Below are 16,205 nucleotides of genomic sequence, written 5' to 3'. Positions count from 1 at the left end.
AAAATTGTAATTAGTAAAAGGAAACACTTAACATTTTCCTGCCACAGTCAAGTTATAGAATAATTTAGATGGCACATTACGTCCACAGTCGGGAAACCAGTCTTTGCGGGAATTACCTAATTATGTGCATTCTCAATGTGGCTGTGTTTTATGTAGAAATTTCACTGTCCAGGCCTGCAATGTCGCTATGTAATGGGATAGCAGTCATCATCATCATCATCATCAGCTTCACTATGCCCACTGCAGTAAAAAGGCCTCTGCCATGTCTAATTAGCCCCGTCCTTTGTCAGCTTCGGCCATCTTATCCCGCCGCTGTTTCTGCTTCATGACACTATATAAGAAAAAAACTTCAACAGTGAACCATCCAAGGAATCCACCAAGTAGCAATGAGAACGATTAGGACTGTTGTTTCATATAATATATACCTCTGGGGAAAAATGTTTTCGAGCACCTGCCCCATAGGAAGGACCGCAAACATAGGTGCCATCAGATAATTATGAACTTCTGATAGCGTGGTTCCTTTTATGCACTTTCATTCGATCCAAAACTTTTTTCAGTTAAATCCAGACTGACCGAAAGAACGCTGGATGACACGCATTTAGGAGCACCTTGTCGGACCATGTTCCCAGAACGACGTATTTGCTCCACTGAGATTATTTGACGTAAACCGTGCCTTGAAAGCCTCAGGAATGGTGGCGATCCGTGAACGTTGCAATCGAACGAGATGGAGAAATATCAACGTGGCGTCTCGGTGCAATGCTCTTGATTAGAGGAGCAGAATGACCTCATTGGTTTAGGTGTTCTCAAAAGTGTGCAAATGAAGAGTTCAGGGCTTTTTTTTGCTTCAAAAGAATAACTCACGTACTTGTGGGTTCGAGCGCAACACTGCGGGTTATAAACAAGCGGGACTGTAGAATAATTTGTACCACCTGCGATCCTAAGCCGCCGCGGTGGCTGAGTGGTTATGGCGCTCGGCTGCTGGCCCGAAAGACGCGGGTTCGATCCCGGCCGCGGCGGTCGAATTTCAATGCAGGCGAAATTCTAGAGGCCCGTGTAGTGTGCGATGTCAGTGCCTGTTAAGGAAACCCAGGTGGTCGAAATTTCCGGAGCCCAATCACTACGGCGTCTCTCATAGCCTGAGTCGCTTTGGGACGTTAAACCCCCATGAACCACAAACCACCACCTGCGATCCTTTGACTTGCAATGAAAACTCAGGCGACAAGCGTTTCTGAGTGTTTCGGAGTAGAACGCCGCAGTCACAGCGGCCGGTTAGTCCGAGAATCGCCTAAGGAAACAGAATGCGTGCGGTCACATGTGCCATTTCAACAGAGCGTTTCACATGAGTTACGAAATTTCCCTTCTTTATTCGGTTGTACGGTGGATAGCCGCCTACTCCGGTTCGTCCTTGCCGTCGGCGACGCGCTTCCAGTCTTCGAGCTGTGGCAGCGTGGCTGCGCTTCCACCGCACACGATGGCCACCAGGGGTCGTCGGGGCGAGGCCTCCAGGCGCCCCTCGCGGTACAGCCTGGACGCCAGGCCGCTGTAGACGGCGGATAGGGCGGCGCCGCACGAGGGCTCCACCAGCATCCGGTGGTCATCTGGGCAAGAGAGTGGGCATTCGGTCACTCTTGGAATTCTGACGTGCCCGAGGAAATTGCACCGACTGCTAGGTGCCGGTTCAGAACCGCCCATTAGCCGAGCAGCTTGACTACTGATCTGGGTCTGGTATTCTGAACAAAATCAGCTACGTCTTCAATAGCTCGGTTGCTTATTGGGGTGTGCGATTAAATATGCGCGCTTGTCACTGCACTGTACAGCGAAGCTTAAACCATGTATCTGTCACCATTTAACAAGTAAAAATGCACACTCTTTCAAAAACAAGGTTCCCAAGAGTAACAAATTACTACAGCCACTGAGCTATCGTTGAAAACGGACAAATCGGCGGAAAGCTGTTCCCGCAGCTGCGTTGCCGCTGCTGTTGGACTTCGCGAGTACGCTGTTCACCCTTTAGCACATGTTTAGCAGGCGGCAGTATCCGTCGACGGTCCGGGCACGGCCAAGGGGGAGCTAGGCCACATGCTTCCCTCTTACACTTGCGACACTCCCCAACACATGCTGCGTTCATCTGGCGACAATTTTCAAATTCACCGCGAAGCGTTGTTCCGGCCCACATACGGCTGGGTTTTACTGTGGCCCACGCTTCTTTTCGCCTCCATGAGCACGTGGGTTCAGCTATGTGATCAAAGTGGACTGCTTGAGTGCCGACAAGTGTCCGAGGAGCAAGCCCGAAACGCACACATAAATAAAAATGAGATGAAAACACCAATGTAACAGCAGTGAAGATATCTAATGCTATTCTTTAAAAGCTTAAAAAAATGAACGCCGACCAAAAGTAAAACACAAAAAAGTTGTTTTTGTTTCTTATTTTCTTTTTGGTCGGCGCCTATTCTTTATGTTTTAATATGATTGTGCTCGAAGAGACGAGATTTCGACGAACTCTCGATTTCCTCTAATGCTAATGACTTGCCATATTAATGTGCGTTTCTTATTGGAACTTTGGCGGTCCTTTTCATTGGGCGCTTCAACTCGTTTTTCTTTTTTTTGCTCTGCCGCGAAACATCTATTCTGGGTTTCTTTGGTGCATACTCATATAGCCGTCGCGCAGCTACACGGCGCTTTTTGTTCATAGCCGATACATGTGAACTTGAGCGGCTAAAATAGTGCCTTCATTCAGGTCGCCTGTGCCATATCCGTGCAGAAAAGCGATTTTTAGGATTAGGAAAGTTTTTCCTTGGCATTGAAAATGAAATTGAGGAGCGCACTGAATGGCAAAAATGCAGAATACAGGATACTGTAGACAGGAAAACAGAAAGCTCGAGAATACAAAAGTTTAACACACACAGGAACGCTAAATACTGTTTTTCCGTGTTGCTACGCAATATACAACAGTGACTAGTTGGTCTTAGCTGCCTTGAATGACAAAATTTTTCTCATACTGAAGGCGGTTGATAGAGCAGTTCATTTTCTTATCAAGACACGAAAAATTATTCCCGAACCATGCACTTAACGTACGCCAGAAAAACTAATCATAGAGAACAATAAAGTGCACCCCACAAAACCATTGTTGAAAAAGGAAAGACAAATGCAACGCGCCCAAGCCAAGACTCTGCCTCCCAGCTTGCGTCGACAAAGGTATTTGGGCTTCGACGTAGCATGTGCGAAACCCATTTTCATGTACACGCATATGTACAAGCAACTGCTACTGTGGTTACGCCTCACTGTTAAGATGTAGAACCGTTTAGATGTACAGGAGCAAAATTATAAAAAGCTAGAAGAATTCCGCCAGGAAGTTCTCCAGCATCTGCACTCAAACAAAAGAGTTTTCCGCCCAAGTGTGCTCAGTACAATCAAGACTAGGTGATCATGATGACAGGCCACGACGCAACAACTTAAATTTCTACGACATTTCAGATTTTGATCAGACATAGGAGGAGACAGAAGAAAAACTAATCTCTATTTTTAACGACTGCCTAGCAGATCCACTTCCTCCCAAAGCAATCGAACAAGCACATCGTTTAGGAGCCTTCGCTTAGAACAAATGTCGCCCTGTCATAGCGAAATTCTTGAACTTCAAAACAAAGGACATCTTGCTCACTACAAAAAAAAAACAGTCTGAAGAAAGACATCATCACCATGACAGAATATGTATCGCCTGCAACACGATTAGCGCGCAATAAGCTGCTTGATTTTGCTAAAAGCCAGTTTGGATCCCCCAAGTGCTAATTGCAATACAAGAATTTAGATTTAAACCAAAAATTCTACACGTATGACTCTAACACCGACGCCGTCATCGCCATTCGAATGCGGAGTGCACGCACCAGTTCGCCGTTGTTGAGCCATAGGCACGCGGGAAGGGTAGCGGTTCAGTATCTGAAGCTGAAATATCGGTCTGTTTTACTAATATCAGAAGCGTCCTTAACAAAAACGTCTCTTTGTCATCCGCTATCAACACGCGCTCCGCTGAAATCATTGCGTTAACGGAAGCCTGGCTCAACGCGCATGTCGACGACACTGATATCTTTTTAAACGCTCATCGTTTTTCATTCTTTCCAAGTGACCGTGGCACACACAGAGGCGGCGGCGTTCTTCTACCCATTTCGAACAATATCCCATCAAAATCTGTACTCGTTCAGGCGAACCAAGAAATAGTATGGGCTGTGATAACCCTTAATCACTAGAAAGCCGTAACTGGAGTGTGCAACCGCCCACATTTTTCCTCACCCATATTTTGTAACGAACTTCATGACGCTAATAACATCGTCACTACAGGCTTTCATGCTCCTCTGCTGTTTCTACTCAGCGATACGAACTCTCCAAACATAACTCGGAGTTCCCACAAGCCTGTAACATCCCCGGTTTCATCTCAAGCTAGCGAATTTATAGATGTATGCTATATATTTCCTCTACCGCAAACGTGCACATTAGCGAACGCTGCAAACACACTAGATTTAATCCAGACCAGTCAATCCGATATAGATTCGCCTACAACATACCTGCCGGGTCTTAGCAATCATTTGCTTCTACCTTTTATCATTATACTTGCTACTCCAAAAGCTAACCAAAAGAAAAATACATGACTACAACACAGTTGATTTTGAAGCAATCAACAATGAACTTTCCTCTTTTACTGACATTTTTCTTGATGGCTTTGATAAGCGCTGTGTTCAGACTAGCTGGAACATGTTTACAGATAAAGTCTTTGAACTCAGTGAGCAGAACATTCCACAACACACTATTACCAACAACAAAAAAGCTAAGCGCGTCTCAACATGGTTGACCCAAGTTAAACGAGCCAAAGCGTGCTTATACTTTGTTAGGCGCGCAGTTGCGTAAAACGAAAGTCTGGGAGTGCACAACCAATTTTAATGGTCTTCATCTTTTATTCGAGAAACCAAAACTATGCGGCCGCCATTTCGTCCCTTGAAGTCATAATCACACAGGGGCTTAAAGAGAGGAGCCTAATTAAGGTGGTGCAGGCCTACGTTATTAGCCGTCTGAGCTACGCCACACCATATCTTAATATACGGGCCTCGGAACGAGACAAACTAGATTCGATAATCAGGAGATGCTACAAGCGAGCACTCGGTATACCCATAAGCACTTCAACCGAAAGACTCTTAGGAATGGGAGTTCACAACACATGGAGGAAAATCGCCGAGGCTGTTAAAACAGCCCAGCTGGAAAGATTTAGCCAATACAGCACAAGTAGGACTATCCTAGACATGGTAGGACTACAAATAGACAAGGGTATGCAAAAGAAGCAGGACATCCCAAGAATAATTAGAGAACAACTTAGGGTGGATCCTCTCCGTAGGAATATGCACCCCACATTTCACAAGGAAAGGAGGGAGAAGAGAGCTGAGACGCTAGTCAGGCGCTTCAGCGAGGCAAACGAGAAAACAGTAGCATACACGGACGCGGCGAGTGGCAAGCTGGGAGCGGAGGTAGCCTCGGTGGTGGATGGCCGGGGTGAGGCAGTCTCATCAACAACCATACGCAGCCGCAATCCGGAGTCAGCAGAAGAAGCTGCAATAGCGCTTGCTTGCGTAGGGACCGAAGCAAAATTCATAGTTAGCGACAGCAAAACGGCCATATATAACTATGGTGGAGGTAGGATTGCACCAGAAGCGGTGCGGATACTAACAGGAGGAAAGATAGGAAAATTAGCCTCGTATGGGCACCAGCTCACACGTCAGTTCCAGGCAATGAGGCGGCACGCGCTCTGGCTCGAGATCTCTACTTCCGAGCCGGAGCAGAACCGCCCGACTGCAAAGAACTAGACGAGAGACTGCAGAATTACACGGAAATAACTGAAAACTACAGATTACAAAGGAGACTAGTCCCTCCACCGGACAGAGAGCTCGGAAATAAAGAGGCGACGATCTGGCGCAGATTACAGGCAAGAAATTACATTAATCCGGTCTGGGCATCGCATGTCCTCAAAGACGAAGACATAGATGACAAGTGCAAAAAATGTGGAGAGAGGGGGACCCTCGATCACGTAATTTGGGGATGTGTAGACTCCCCAGGGGCTAACGAAGGAATTGATAGTAGAGAAGCCTGGGAGACCCTTCTGCGGAGCACGGACTCTGTCAAGCAGAAGCAAGCCATTCATCTGGCGGTGGAGGCCGCGAAGAGCCAGCAACTCTTTGCCTGCGTTTAATCGCGGGGGTCCCGGTATAGTGTTCTAGAAGGGGGTAGTGGGTTCAGCAGCCGACGCGCCCCATGCATTGCGGCGAGGCCGTGAGTGCGGACGGGACCCGGATGTTAGCGGCGGCGCTGTAGTCGCGTGGGCTGGCTGTTGGTGGTGCCCATGTGCTGCCTCTCGCACGTTTGTTCACGCATGGTTTGCGGCTTTGGCTGTTCTCTGTTTTTTCAGCGCATCATTTTAGTTTGCTTCTCCGGCTACCTTCTTCATTCGTGAAACGTAGGAATGCTGAATCGTCAACAGCAACGACACTGCTTTGCTCCCGGGTGTCAAACCGGCTACAAGTGGACTAGAGGAAAGCAACCGTCGTTGTTTACCGTGCCGAAAGATGAGGAAAGACGCCGAATTTGCCAGTACATCATGACATCCAGATTGAGCCAGGATCCAATGGAAACTTTATTTGGCATAATCAGGCAATCCTGCGGGTCCAATGACCACCCAACCCCCACACAGTTTCTAATTGTCGTCAACAGTTTGTCGTTTTACAATCTTGCCAAGACAGTGCGCTCAGGAATTGCTGACCTTAATAGAGGTAGTGGAGAAATAAGTTATCCCCAGTGTGCGTGCGATGCTCCTGCTAAAGAAGACAGGGTTGCTGCAATCGGCCAGCTCATCGAGAAAGGCAACCTAGCTTCATCCGAGCGCATGCTTCAGAGTATTTCTGCTGAGCACAGAGAGTATGTAAAGCAGAAGAGCGACGACCGGCTTATACATTATATGGCAAGGTATGTTGCCCGAAAGTTTCTTAAACGTTACGACTGCAGGAACTGCAAAGCCTTTCTGTTGGAAAGCTCCAATAAGGAAGGCAGAAATTCTGAGTTCACAGTGATATGTGACAAGGGAGAGTTGTATCCTTCGCAAGAACTTTTCCGGGCAGTGAAGAAGTTAGAGAACATATTCCCTGTTTTCTTCAGTCGCAATTAATAACTCTGCAGTGACAGCATAGTAGATTTAATGCTGCTTGTGAAGGCAAATTTTCGTTATGTCTTAGGTTGCAGCCAGCAGGCAGATGCGCTCACAACAGGTTTGACGAAGTTCTATGTGCTGACAAGGTGCACTTTTATGTAAAAGGGCTGAACCAATCACAACAGGAACGGCGGAAAAAGAAATTGTTCACGAAGATAAGCGTTGTCTATAGTGCCTCTCTCGCAGCAGCCGTAAGCAGTGCCTTGAAAAAGAGGTGGCTGCCCGTTTTTTGTACCAATAAACTTGTTTGCTACCATTAGTTCCCCTACTTTCTTTTTTACATGTTTATTACGAAATTTCGCGCATTGCAGGAACCGCCGTGACCTCCTACTAATGGCATCACCGTAGCAGGAATTATCTTTCTAGATTTCAGTGAATATGTACTTAGGAAAATAAAAGCTGAGATGAAATGAAGCCTCGTCGATTTGGGATCTCTCTGTTCAGGGTGCGTAAGTACGCGTGCCGCAATTGTGTAGCTAACTTTAACAGTGAATGTGATTGCGTCTGGATGTGCATCGAAAATTTTTATGGAAAATTAAGAGATTTGCTCAACCAAAATTTTACTTCTGCCCTGTTTTTGAGGTCTGCGTTCAGAAATGCAAACGGATCGTCGTACGGCGGCTCTGTCTCTGCACTCGTCGGGTCGGCTTTATCTTCGCACAATCTTATGGCATGTCCGCCTTTCCATCTTTTCCGGGCTCGTTGCCTTGAGAGTTAGGTTTTAAGAAAAATGCATTGGAGCTGCAGACGTCCGATTTTCGGTGTTACACCAGATGCACACAGCTTTCTCGGACTGCGAATGCAGCGCGTATCGCGGGTATGTCGCGGGTTCTTTACAGCCAGTGCTCCGGTGGCGCCATCTCACGCTGTCGACGTGACATGCCGCACCCGCGGGCTCTCCCTGAACCCACTACCGCCTTCTAGAACACTGTAGTCCCGGCCCCTACCCCCTAGGCCTAATGACATTCTACCTCTATCCACCATATTGGACCGTGACGTCATCATTGGCACGCGGTAGGTGGGTGTTTATAAAATAATATTGTAGATGGCGCTACAAGTCTCAATGCGAGATGTGCTGTTTTCTAGTTGCTGCCACAGCTGGCGCTGTGATCTCAAAGAGAAACAGTGATGCTGACGAAATCAGCATTGGGAACATACAGTATTTTTAAGAAGGAAATGGCCAAAGAAAATATCTGTTATAATTGTACTCCACACCAGTTTCTGCTATTTTGTCGCAGAAACGGATGTTGAGTACAATTATCATAGAGATATCATAGAGATAATACCTAAATGGAAGAGCAGGGGGGAGCATATTCATTGTCAATGTATAGAGCCCTCTTAAACAAAGGAAAGCAAAATTTGAAGAGCTTTTCAACAAAGCCAGTACAATCGCGAAAGAAAACGCACTGATAATATTAGGGGATTTCAACGCCAGAGAGCAGAACTGGGGCTACAAAACGTCGGCCGCAAAACGTACGGCAGTAGCCGAGGCGGCAGACAAGGCCGGATGCGAGCTAATTACCCATGTTGGAACACTAACCAGAATCGGGAACAGCGTATAGGAGGACACCTGTCGAGACCTCACGTTCGTGCTACGAACAAAGCAGGCAGAGTTGGAAAACCTAATGGAAAACCTCGGAAGCGACCATTTCATCCTGAAAACACAAATCACGACAGCCGACAAACATAGACGGCACACTGGAAAAGCCAGGATAACAGACTGGAATGCCTTCAGGGAATCGAGTGCAGAAACAGAGGAAATACAATCAATAGCCGAAAGGGGAGAAAAGCTCGAAGAGCAAGTGCAGAAATTCACAAAAGACATAGAAAGAACCCAGAAAACGCCAGATGTGGACCCCAGGCTACTCAGACTATGGGAAGCAACGAGGGGACTCATGAAAAGATGGAAACCGGAAGCTCAAATTGAAGATTGCAGAGATCACAAAACAGGCAGAAGAGAATGCAGAACAGCTAGCAAGACAAAACTGGCAACAGTTCAGCAACTCGCTAAACGAAACTCTAAACATGGAAGAGATGTGGAGCATACTCAAGGCCCTACTGGACCCAACCAAATCCAAATCCGAAAACAATAAGGCCCTTCAGAGACTAGACCATCAGTTCGAAGGAACCGACGAAGAGCTGCTGGAAAAAGTGCGTAAAATGTGTTTTGGCGACGGCAAACACGAAGCGTATACGGAAAACGTACAAAGGCGGAGAAAATGAAACACTAGACCGCCAGATAATCAAAGAGGAGGTCTATGCAGCTATAAGAAAGCCAACAAAAAACACGGCAGCAGGTGCCGACAAAATCAACAATGCACTAACCCGCAATCTCAGTGACAAGTTAGTCGAGAGACTAACAGAGTGCTTCAATAAACACTCGGAAGCAGAGACAATACCGGAAGAGTGGAAGCATGCAGAAATCAACATGATCCCAAAACCAGGAAGAAACTCCAGGTGGAGAACCTCAGGCCAATCTCTCTCACATCATGACTCGGCAAGATACACGAGAGTGGTGACCAAGAGGATACAAGACTACCTGGAAGACAACCAGCTATACCCTCGCAGTATTTTCGGCTTCAGATCCAAGCTCTCGTCGCATGACGTGCTGTTACAGATCAAGAAAAATGTGCTGTGGGAAATCCCGCACCATTCAAAAACATTGTCATGGCACTCGATATCAAAGGGGCCTTCGACAATGTCAGCCACGTAGCCATTCTAACGGGGCTAGAAGACCTAGATTGCGGAAAAAGAACGTACGGCTTGTTGCAAATGGGTCGCAAGCCCCAAGGGTAGCGTTGGCCTGGCGGCCTGGGGCACAGCTGGAAACATCCGAAGGTCCCGGCAAAGGATGAGTCGACTGGCAACAGAACAACTTGTTTATTCTGGCATCGCAAAAGAGCAGCCGGTCAGGGCGACCACGTTACTCGCAGGAAGAAATCGAAGTCTCCCTTTGGCGTCCGGGGCAGCTGCCTTTTATACCCTCGGAGTCGAGGGCAAGAAGGAACGGCACGGGATGAGGCGCCCGATACGGCGACGCTCGGACATGTTCAGACGTGACGTGCGCGTCCGCCGGGCCGGCGCCGGTCAGACCTCCTCGCCTCCCAGTTGGGGAGCTCCTCTCCCCGGCTGCCGCGCTTTGACAAGCGTGGGCACCAACACACACACACACACACACACACACACACACACACACACACACACACACACACACACACACACACACACACACACACACACACACACACACACACACACACACACACACACACACACACACACACACACACACACACACACGACGACACGTGGCATTGAAACCTGCCTGGACGCGCTTGGCGGGAGGCGTTACGGCAGCACTGAACGGGCCCAAAATGACCGCCACTTTGAACGAAGCCCCGGCGTCCGTTGCATCCGCGCCGGCTATACCGCGCGTCGTAGGCGAAACGTAACAGACAGCCACGCCGGGAGAAGGAGATCCCGATGGTCAGGGGACTGCATCCGCTGTCCGGAGGGATGTCGCTCGATGATGCTCGTAATCGAAACCGGTCGACCCTCGACGTTGCTTGAGCGCAGCGCACAGAGAAGGCCTCGTTCTCAGGTTCAGGATCACACAGGACACTGCAAAGTGACTTCGGGAGAGTTGCCATTTTTGTGCTCGTTCCCAGCAAGCGTTAGAACTACGCCGAAACGCAACCGCTCAGTCAGCAAGCACGAGACAACGCTCACTAAGCTCTGCCAGGCTCTTTCCCCTTTTATACTACTGCCTAGTTCCTTACAGTAGTCAAGCAGCACTGAGAACGCGTCCACAAATTGGAAAATTGCACTAGAAAGCACATCATCACTTTGAAACACTAACAAAAGCAATATGTTAAAAATCCTGCCTCAGGAAGAAAACATCAGTAACAAACAACTTTGAGGCGGATTCCTACGTTAGGGGCTTCGAATTAAGCCATCGGCGTTACCGTTGAGACTCCCCTTTTTGTAACGCACCTTAAAGGAATATTGTTGCAAAGCGAGGCTCCAGTGCAGGAGGCGACCATTTTTGGGAGAGATGGTCTGCAGCCATTGGAGAGGGCAGTGATCCGTCTCAATGATAAACCTCGAGCCGGCTAGGTAGCATGACAATTTCTGAACGGCCCACACGAGACACGCACACTCTTTCTCGGTGGCGCTGTACGCCTGCTCACGATAGGTCAGCTTACGACTAGCCTAAAGGACGGGGTGTTCCACTTCTCCATTTTCCCGTTGGCACAGTACAACGCCCATGCCTCGCTCACTAGCATCGCACTGAACAACGAACCCTTTTGTGTAGTCTGGCGATCGTAGCACAGGTTGGCTTGTTAGGGCGCTCTTTAGGGCGCTAAAAGCTCTTTCCTTTCTCTCACCCCAGACGACTGTTTGGGGCTCTGTTTTTCTTAGAGCATCCGTCAGGGGAGCCGCGATATCGGAGTACCTGGGGATGTACCTCTGATAGTAGCCGGCGACACCTAAGAACGACCGAATATCGGTCTTCGTGCGCGGTTGCGGGAAGTCTCGCACAGCGGCCACCTTTATTTCAGAGGGGCGGCGACGACCCTGTCCAATCACGTGACCGAGGTAGACAACCTCGGCCTGTGCTAATTGGCACTTGGGAGCCTTGACTGTCAAGCCCGCTTCGCGCAGGCGGGTTAGCACTGCCCGCAAATGTGCCATATGCTCAGACCAGGATGCGGAGAATATCGCTACGTCGTCTCTAATACGGTAAAGCGAATTCTTCCTGTCCCCGCAACACTTTGTCCATGAGGCTTGAAAAGCAGTATGGCGCGTTCTTCAAACCAAAACTCAAAACTTTAGGACGGAATGTTCCCATTGGTGAAATGAACGCCACATACCTACTAGCCTCTTCTGTAAGTGGAACCTGCCAATAACCCCTGACAAGATCTAGGGTGGAAATAAACTGAGCGCTACTAACTTTCTCAAGGCGCTCCTCGATGTTAGGGATCGGATAAATTTGATCCTTAGTGATGGAATTAAGCCTGCGGTAGTCGACGCAACGACGAGGTTCCTTGCCCGGTACCTCAACTAAAATCAAAGGGGAGGTATAATCACTCTCACCCGCCTCAATAACACCGAGCTGTAGCATTTTCTTTACCTCAGCCTCCATAATATCGCGCTGGCGGGGTGACACCCGGTACGCCTTGGATCGTACTGGTTCTGGGGAGGTAAGTTCTATATCATGAGTAAGGACAGAAGTCCTACCAGGCCTCTCAGAGAACTGACCTTGAAACTCTTTTAAGAGTTGGTGTAGTTCGGTTTTCTGCTCAGCCGACAGCGGTGCTTTAATGATTAAGTCACTAATGACCTGATCAGTGTCTTCCCTGTTCGTCACTGAGCCTAGTCCCGGAAGCTCGACCGGAAGCTCTTCTAACTCTCCCGTGTCGGGCATTTCCTCTCCAGTACCTGGTGCCTTCAACGCTACAGGCTCAATTTTATTCAGTTCGGACGTGCTCTGAATATCAGCTTGCTGCGCCTCCGACCCTTTCTCAATGTTCGACAACGTCGGCCCCGCAACTACCGCCTTTGCAGCGAGCTCCCGAACTCACGATCTGGTTATGGCCTGAAGGCTAGCCTCGCCAAACAAAAGCCCCTTCTCGCGCAGGAGGTGATCGGACCTGTTCGAAAATAGGTACGGGTACTGGGGGGGCAGCATAGATGACACTACGGCCTCCGTCTCAAGTGCTCCGAAAGGTCCTTCAACAAGCACTTTTGCTACGGGCAGACACACGCTATGAGCTTCCACGGCTTGCTTGATCCATGCGCACTCGCCCGTGAACATATCGGGTTCTACGTAAGAGGGGTGAACTACATCCATTGTAGCTGCGGAATCACGAAGCACTCGGCACTCTTTCCCGTTCACGAGGAAGTCTCGCATGTAAGGTTCGAGAAGCTTCATGTTCTCATCAGTGCTACATAATGACAAACACACGACTTCTCTTTTTGTTTCTGGACACTGCGCCGAAAAGTGACCCGGCTTCTGGCACGTATAACACATGCGCGCTTGCCTCGTCTCGAACCGCTTTCTGCGTTCGGCTTCGGCTGCCGCCGTCTCCTTACGTTCGGCCGGACTGCTTTCACTCGCATCCGCACTACGTGTGTCCCCCCTTGCTCTCATAAATGTGAACTTCGGCCTCTCAGACTTGGAGCCAAATTCACCCTTTTGACCGTCCTTAGCTCCGCGAGCCCGACGCGTCACAAACTCCTCGGCTAGCTCGGCGGCTTTAGCCACTGTACTAACGTCTGGCCTATCCAAGACCCAGTACCGCACGTTCTCAGGTAACCGACTATAAAACTGTTCCAGCCCGAAACACTGCAGAATTTTCTCGTGGTCACCAAACGCTTTCTCTTCTTTGAGCCACTCCTGCTTGTTTGACATAAGCCTGTAGGCAAACTCTGTATATGACTCACTTCTGCCTTTTTCATTTTCCCGAAACTTCCGACGGAACGCCTCCGCTGACAGCCTGTACTTTTTTAGCAGACTCGATTTCACTTGGTCGAAATCCTCTGCCTCCTCTCTCTTCAAGCGAGCGACTACGTCGGCCGCCTCGCCGGGTAACAAAGTGAGCAAGCGCTGTGGCCACGTTTCCCGAGAGAACCCCTGCTTCTCGCACGTTCGCCCAAAGTTAACCTCCAAGCTTAAACGGCCGCATCAGGTCAGTCATTTTGAACGATACTCGTTCTCCTGCACCGTCTGCCTGACTTCCATTACGAGCGCGTTCCATCTCTACCTCGAGACGCTTCATTTCCAAAGCGCGCTCTTCTTTCTCTTTATCTTTTTGTTCTTTACGTTCGCGCTCGTCTTTCTCTTTTTGCTCTTTACGTTCGCGCTCCTCTTTTTGCTCCCTCTCCTCAATGGTCTCAAGGCATTCCGACAGCTCGTCATCCTCAGCCTCCAACTCAAGAATAGCCCTTAGCAGTTCTGGTTTTCTGAGTTTGTCTGAGACATCCAGACCCAGCTCTCTTGCAAGCTCCAGCAATTTCGGTTTGCGCAACGACTTCAAATCCATGGCTGCTCCGAATGCTGCTTTCTCTACTGCCTACTACTGTCTTGCCGCAAACTAACCCGGCAGCAACGACAACCACAATTACCAGCTCTGTTTCTGACACTAACAAAAGCCTGGCAAAACTCAGAAGAAGAAAGTCCCGCACTCACCAAACCTCGCAGCCAAGAATTCAGCGCAGTCGTTCCGCTGCAGGCAACCAGTCATCACACAGGGCTCGTTGCACTGCTCCCGGATGGTCGTTGTGCTGCTCAGCATACAGTTGACCGCATATCTTCGCTGCTGGCCTCCATTGTCGCGATCTCACCGCTGGCAACCAGTTGTTGCAAATGGGTCGCAAGCCCCAAGGGTAGCGTTGGCCTGGCGGCCTGGGGCACAGCTGGAAACATCCGAAGGTCCCGGCAAAGGATGAGTCGACTGGCAACAGAACAACTTGTTTATTCTGGCATCGCAAAAGAGCAGCCGGTCAGGGCGACCACGTTATCGCAGGAAGAAATCGAAGTCTCCCTTTGGCGTCCGGGGCAGCTGCCTTTTATACCCTCGGAGTCGAGGGCAAGAAGGAACGGCACGGGATGAGGCGCCCGATACGGCGACGCTCGGACATGTTCAGACGTGACGTGCGCGTCCGCCGGGCCGGCGCCGGTCAGACCTCCTCGCCTCCCAGTTGGGGAGCTCCTCTCCCCGGCTGCCGCGCTTTGAAAAGCGTGGGCACCAACATGCACACACACACACACGCACACACGACGACACGTGGCATTGACACCTGCCTGGACGCGCTTGGCGGGAGGCGTTACGGCAGCACTGAACGGGCCCAAAATGACCGCCACTTTGAACGAAGCCCCGGCGTCCATTGCATCCGCGCCGGCTATACCGCGCGTCGTAGGCGAAACGTAACAGGCTACGTTAAGGCTGTAGGCTTAACGCCTCAGGAGCGAAGGAAACGAGACCACTGCTACGAGCCGACACCAGAACAGAACTGCCAGCCGTGGCTGCACGAGCCACGACCAGGTGCCGTCTTTATTTTCTTCGCAGGGTGGCGCGCGCTAGCCGGGTTGCCGGCGCCACCCAAGGGAGGGTGCTACAGGGCCCCCCACCTAGACTGGAGGTCGAAACGGACGGAGGGCCGGCGATGGCACTCGAGCACTAGGTCAGGCTGCGCTGGGAGTCGTTCCAGGGCGGTCTCCATGTAAGCCGGTTTAAGGCGGTCTAGACTGACGGTCTCTTCGCGGCAGTTTTGGAGGATGGTGGCGGTTTTCGGGGTGCGGCGGAGAACGCGGAAAGGTCCGTCATAAGCCGGTGTGAGTGGAGCTCGGACAGCGTCGCGGCGCACAAAAACGTGGGTCGAAGTGGCCAGGTCGGGCTGTACGAAAATGTTATGGTGGCGGGACGGACGTGGGGTAGTAGGCCGGAGGTCTTTAACGCAGTCCAGCAGGCGTTGGAGGAATTCTTGGGGCTGGGCTGGAAGCTGCTGGGATGTAAAGAAGTCGCCTGGAAGACGCAAAGCACTTCCATACACGAGCTCTGCAGCTGAGCACTGTAAGTCTTCTCGGATGACGGCCCTTAGACCCAGCAGCACAAGGGGCAAGGAGTTGACCCAGGAGGCGCAATTGAGGCGGGCAGCGAGGGCGGCCGGATGTCGGTAGTAAACTCTGATATATAAGCGAGTTGATGGAGTTCATGTGACACGTACGTCGATGAGTTGGTCCGGAACACATATGCCAGCGGTTTATGGTCGGTTAGCACGTGAAACTTGCATCCTTCTACAAAATGCCGAAAGTGCTGGATAGCGGAGTAGATGGCTAGGAGCTCTCGACCGAAGACGCTATAGCGGGTCTCAGCAGGAAGTAGCTTCCGAGAGTAAAAAGACAATGGTCTCCACTCGGAGTTAATGTACTGCTGTAAGACGGCTCCGATGGCATCGCTGGAGGCAT

The 16,205-nt window shown here is 50.0% G+C and overlaps 2 protein-coding genes across 3 annotated transcripts in view; one reads left to right on the top strand and one right to left on the bottom strand.

Moving 5' to 3' along the window:
- LOC144099536 (uncharacterized) overlaps positions 1-16,205 on the top strand; it is a 325,768-nt gene that overhangs the window by 194,046 nt on the left and 115,517 nt on the right. The window lies entirely within an intron of this gene.
- Positions 1,333-16,205, bottom strand: part of LOC144099535 (serine dehydratase-like) — a 78,746-nt gene continuing 63,873 nt past the window's right edge. The window contains exon 7 of one of the 2 annotated variants that reach the window (XM_077632914.1): positions 1,333-1,598. In XM_077632914.1, the coding sequence (XP_077489040.1) occupies positions 1,390-1,598 (209 nt within the window). In that variant the 3' untranslated portion in view covers positions 1,333-1,389. The remainder of the gene's footprint in view (positions 1,599-16,205) is intronic. The other variant, XM_077632913.1, reaches the window with a different exon arrangement.

The sequence above is a fragment of the Amblyomma americanum genome, chromosome 7 (genome assembly GCF_052857255.1).
Source record: "Amblyomma americanum isolate KBUSLIRL-KWMA chromosome 7, ASM5285725v1, whole genome shotgun sequence".
In the NCBI taxonomy this organism is placed as follows: Eukaryota; Metazoa; Arthropoda; class Arachnida; order Ixodida; family Ixodidae; genus Amblyomma; species Amblyomma americanum.
The sequence above is the reverse complement of the archived record's forward strand: the minus strand, read 5'-3'. Positions and strand labels throughout refer to the sequence as shown.